Source organism: Phodopus roborovskii, unplaced genomic scaffold, assembly GCF_943737965.1.
Source record: "Phodopus roborovskii unplaced genomic scaffold, PHOROB, whole genome shotgun sequence".
Lineage (NCBI taxonomy): Eukaryota > Metazoa > Chordata > Mammalia > Rodentia > Cricetidae > Phodopus > Phodopus roborovskii.
This window is the reverse complement of record NW_026125487.1, coordinates 46,501-52,500: the sequence shown is the minus strand read 5'-3', so window position 1 is coordinate 52,500 and position 6,000 is coordinate 46,501. Positions and strand designations below refer to the sequence as shown.

Here is a 6,000-nt window from a genome sequence, read left to right as displayed (position 1 = left end):
TTTATCCCCATAACTACCAGACATTTAAAAACATGAAAGTATGTCAATTCACGCAGATGAAATGAAGTGCACATTAAAACAAACATAAATGCTTGCATGTCTATCACCAGAGTGAGCCATGGAAGCTTGACTCTGTCTGCATTTATTCTTTCCGTCTCTGTTTTGGGTTTTGCCGATACCAAGATGTTGCATGCAGGACTGCCTGAGCTAAGCGGAACCGAAGACCTGAAATACGTCTATAACAATCTCCGCCCACAAGACACAGACCTGGAAGCCACGAGTCATTTTACCAAGTAAGAGGGGCTGCAAATGTGCATGAGTGTTGACATATGTTCCACAATTGAGGTGGTCTCAGGTTAACTAGTCATTGATATGAAGCTGACAAATCTAGAAACATCTGTGCCCTCATTTTCAAAGAACAGAAACAGAGAAGTGTGCATGTCTATAAGCAGAAGGCCTTAGCTGGCGACTCCACAGGAGCGCTGGTCGCTAACCACCTTCTTTGTCTAGCAGATTGCTCAATAAGAGGTCACTGCAAAGAGCAAGGGCTGGCATAAATAAATTGGTTGTTCTACTTGAACTCTGTCCAGAAAAACAATTTGGAGAGAGAGTTTTGTGAAGAGAAACAGGCCTGCTACTTTCATCTACAAGACAATATAAATATTGAGATATTTAGTCAGAGGCCTGTGACTGTCATCTAACTTTAATCTATTTTTCATTAAGCAAGTCTGGGAAACACTGAGGTACTTCAAAGTAAGAGTCTCACTAGAATGCAGAGAATATCAGATAGACGCCAAGGCTCTGAGCAAAGGACAGTGATTTTTTTTTTTATAATGGAACACCGTACAGAGATTTTCTTTTTGAATGGAGAGTTTAATTCTCTGACTATTTCAAATATTCAATGAACATCGACTGAGTTATGCCTGTACACAGCCTAAGGAAAGCAGGTAGAACTCCTTCTTGCTGGTCACTCGCCAGCGTGACTCCTACTTGACTCACTCATTCATTAATATTTTCAACACAGATTGCATTATTTTCACTAGTACATGTGCTTTGGCAAGAAACATCACATAAATTAAAACCCTTCCTGGGTTTGAACTTCCTCCCCCATTTCCATAAATCATGTACAATAAAGAACATCTCATTGCAGGGGTTTGGTGAGGCTTCAACCAGGAGAGCTCACTCACACCAGGAACTTTTTTTCTCATGGATTTCAGTAGGCAGGCAGCTTGACTAGCTGTGAAATTTAAGGTCAATGACAGGGTCAAAGAATGGTAGGCCAGGAGGGTCCTTATACTGCTGACAATAAACATTTAAAGGAGAAGACAGAGAAGCTGAGGATTAACGGTCTTCCCTGCCACCCACAGAAGCAAGAAGAGCTTAGGTGGGATCGTTCCATTCCACAGTCTTTCCAGGAGTCAGTCCTGTAAACTAGATGATATTACTAAGTAACGCTAGGTAGAGTCCCTGCTAAGATGAGGAATGTGCTTTTCTGGTACCTGTTTATTATTTTTTATATCTACCATTAGAGATTCATTAGGTAAGATTGGTCGGGAGTTGCTTGTTTGTTTTTTCCACTCTTTACAAAAATATCCTTAGCAAGCTGGGAGATGGTGGTGCATGCCTGTAATTCCAGCATTCAGGAGACAGAGGCAGGCTTATCTCTATGAGTGTGAGACCAGCCTGGTCTACAAGAGCTAGTTGCAGAACAGGCTCTAAAGCTACACAGAGAAACCCTGTCTCAAATATATATATATATATATATATATATATATATATATATATATATATTATATTTCAGCTCAGGAGGCTGAGGCAGGATGACTGCCATGAATTCAAAGTTAGCTTGGATTTCATAGTTAGTAATGGATGAGCCTGGGCTACAGTGAAAGACCCTACCTCAAAACAGCAGCAAGTAAACTAAATAACCTCTCAATTAAATACACACACACACACACACACACACACACACACACACACACACACAGAAGAAGAGAGAGACAGAGACAGAGAGAGAAATCACAAATATTGATTATTGACTATAGCTAGTCACTAGCTCTATAGCATAAGTAAACCTTATGACCCCTTGGTTGCAGAGTTCAGAAGACCTCAAGTTATCTCAGCTTATGCTTATAGACACCCAGGAAGGCTCACAAACTTGTCTTGGAAAGAATAGGGCACACATCACAATCCTGCAGATCTAGTAGCTCAAAGCAGCTCCAGGGATTATATCATAGGAAATGGCCTCTATTTTCTTCTCAGCAAAATCTCTCAAGAGATTTACTCTTTCGTTTCTTTTCTTTTTCCCTGCCCTGTGTCCTTTGTGGGGTTAGTTGTTGCTGTTGTTTATTTTTTAAATTTAATATTGCATTCCAACCACAGTTTTTCCTACCACCTGTCCCCCCTCCCATTTAGCCCATACCCCATCCACCCCTCCCACCAGAGATCAGCAAAGCTTGGGACATTAAGTTGAGGCAGGACAAAGCTCCTCCCCCTGCATTAAGGCTGGGCATAGCATCCCACCCTAGGGAATGGGCTCCAACAAACTAGCTCATGCACCAGGGATAGATAGTGGTCCTGCAGTCAGGGTACCCTGAGATAGACCCAGCTACACACAGCCATTAAAGGCTAGGCTCACAACCAAAAATGTAAGAGACTCACTCTTTCTTAATCCTCAAGAGTCTCACTACCATATTTTATCCCCTAAGGTTTCAATAGAACACCATTATATCTTTAGATTTCATATGTCTATTCAGATCTTGTTCAGGTACTTTGTCCAGAATGGACAACTCAGGGATGTTTCCTAGTCTGCATTCCATCTAGAACAGAGAACTTGATATGGACGGTCCAGAAATATCTTGTCATTTGTGCAGTGAGATATTCACTCTGTCTGCACTCATTGCACTGACCACACCCATTGGGGCGGGGACAGGTGAGGACATGACCTGGGGAAACTAGGTCTGAGTTAAGGGATCCTAGAGTGCTCTTTGGCTTGCTGGATGGAGACAGAAAGCATCCGGATGCATCCTTGGGACGGGAACCTGCTGGCATTTATCTGTCTCTGTTGTAAGTTATTTCTCCCTGAATGAACATCTATTCAGCCTTTCTGTTTTTCAATATCGTTATTATTCCATGATACATTTGAGCCTATGCTTCCTTACAACACAAAAAATGTTTCCTTGATCTATTATTTGAATATTTTGAATTTCTAAAATATGCATTATTTCTTCTTTAAATCTTTAAACAATGAATAGAGTAGTTTCAAAAAAACTAGGTCAAATATAAATGATAAAGCAACTTAGGCAGAGCATTTGGGATTTGTATGAGTGTTAGAAATTAAATGTACTACTTTACAACCATCTTTGAGTCTCCAAAGATAGCAAGATCCAAAGATGGTCAAGTCCGTTACATAACATGACATAGGGTGTATACATGACCTACAGCATGCTCTTATTTTCCTGTGGCCAACTCTAGATTACTTGTATAGTATGGTAATACAATAATATTACAACATTATATAGTCTTACATTATAATATATAATATATTAATTACTATATAGATATTTTTATATTAAAACAATGGAAATGATATATAACCTACTGTGTTACTAGAAGACTGATGGTAATGTCTGTCTATGTTCTGTACAGAAAATTTATTTTCAAACTATTTTTAGCCTATGGTTAGTTGAACTTGTAGCTGTGGAGGTCACAGATAGAAATATTCAAGTGTACTTTTGTATGAATCATATTGTCCTCTTTAGCTGTGTTCTCTAACATCTCATGGATTGTAGAACTGAAAAGGGAAATGTTTATTCACGGAGAAAGAAGCAAGTTCCATAATGAACCCATCATGGGTGTTTGGTGCTTCGGTGGAGATCATTACCCACACATGCGCACGCACACACACATTAATTATATGTTGAAGTTGAGAGAGATACATATAGTCTCCACATTTACATTCTTTTATTCTCTTCCTCTGTTCTGAGATTCTTAAAGCCTTTGTGCTGATGCTTATTCTGAAGTAATTACCAAATTCCAGATTAAAAATAAGACAAGAGAATCCACCCACTCACTGTCACCAGGATCACAGCTGGTGGGGGGAAGGGGGCTTGAGTGAGGACTGAGCCACACCCTCCCTCATACTGTCAGCATCCGGAGGGTCCAGCCCCTTCAACTGTGCCTGAGACTTGGAAGCCAGCAGGGCTCCTTCTATCTGAATGTATGAGCAGCACTGATTGCTTCCCTACCCCGGGAGTGTGCATTCAGGTCAAGACATGATTGTAAGTATTTCAGAGGATGTTACATGCTGTGAGGCACTGAAATTTATATCGTAATTAAGAGCGTAGAGAGGAAAAGAAAGGGCAAACTGGCTTGCTGGTCAGCAAGGTTTTTCTTCTTCGATGCTCCCACCCCCTTTCTTCCCTAACTCCCTCCTTCCCCTCCCTGAGGAGGAGTGCAGCTGAATGGAACCAAGGAAGGATCATGACTCAGGCCCCGGAAGATTGGTGCTTTCATGGACTATCGCCGTGAAGCCTACTGTGAGACAACAAAGGAAACCGTCCATTAAAACCCTGTGCAAGCGGGTTATTTCCAACTTGTCAATCACTCTCAACCCTCTGCTTACCTGTCCTTAGTAACATAACGGTCTTCACAGATGGACCGGAACGATGGGCATAGATCCCACCGCCCACCTCCCCTCCCACATCCACACAGTGCTTTTCACATCATCCATTTCCCTCTCCAAAAGTGACAGCAGAAATTATCCATGATACTCAGAGACCCCCTTGGGCCTGCCATGCAGATTCTGTGATTCAGACATCATGCAATCTACCGCTCTTCGGCTAAAATCTAACTTGAAGCAATGTAAAACTTCAAACGTAAAGGAAAAGTAAATGTAGCATTTTAAAGATAAGTGACATGCAAAGACTCAAACAGTAAGACAACCATGTCATAAACCAACAGGGCCTATCTGGTCTCAGCTGTAAACAGGCCTTCTTTGTTTATCTTGCCCATAGCGAGCTATGCCCCACTACTGATATCCTTACATTCTCTGGTATTAATTCCAGAGGCACACCTGATTCACTTACATACTTGTCTTTGCTCTTGCTGGATGGGTCCTCCATATGAGTTTCTATGGAGCTTGTTGTTTGAGTCTTGTTATGGGAACCCTTGCCAGAGAACAGCCCGGAGTCACTTCCCTCAACTTGGCACTTGAGAGGACAGCCTTGGGAGGGACCATTGTGTAGAAGAAATGTGCTGGCACCAGAAGAGATGATTCTGAAGCAGATGGAGATGCTGACAGCCTCTCAGGAGTGTGCACCTGGACTCACGCCTTCGCCGCGGTCCCCTGTGCCACTCACAACTACAGACACAACTCAGGGAATGCTGTGTCCCCCTCTTTCTCCCTTTATCTCCTGGCCAAGTAATAAGACTGCATGCCTAAAGGCATTAAGACCCAGCGCCATGCTTTTGTAACTGTTTTCTCCCCAGAACTGAGCGAAAGAACGTTGTATGGGTGGTGGAGATGCCTAGGTTCTTTTATAGTTACATTTAAAGTCTCACTTAGTGTCTTATACATTGTATAAGTCATATTGTAAACTGTTTCATTCCACAAATCAGGATCATGGTGTCCTTTATCCTAGCTTAACTGTCAACACTTACAGACATGCACACTCACATAGAGAAAGTAACGACCAAGGTACTCAACATTTCTTAAACCCAGGAAACAAAGTCAAAGAGTATTCTCGGCATCCCTTTCATCACTGTGAAAGCCATTCGTGGCTTTTTTCATATCATTACAACTCAAACACCACTAGTTTTCTGGACCCTTGCTTGTGTTTTTCATTTTATTCTTTACCTACCAGTATTATAGCTTTTACAATGTATGTGCTTCCCACATTTGGAATGATGTGTGATAACTCAGTTGCTGGTCTAAACCTCTGCACTAGGAACATCTGTGATAATTTGCCTAATTTGCCTAAATGTCAAGTCAGTATAAAA

The 6,000-nt window shown here is 41.5% G+C and overlaps 1 protein-coding gene across 1 annotated transcript in view; it reads left to right on the top strand.

Annotated features, from left to right (window-relative positions):
* The window catches only part of LOC127215597 (phosphatidylinositol 3-kinase C2 domain-containing subunit gamma-like), an 89,359-nt gene that overhangs the window by 49,012 nt on the left and 34,347 nt on the right, over positions 1–6,000 (top strand). Inside the window, 1 exon segment of the mRNA XM_051176000.1 lies at positions 184–293. Coding sequence (XP_051031957.1) covers positions 184–293 — 110 coding nt within the window.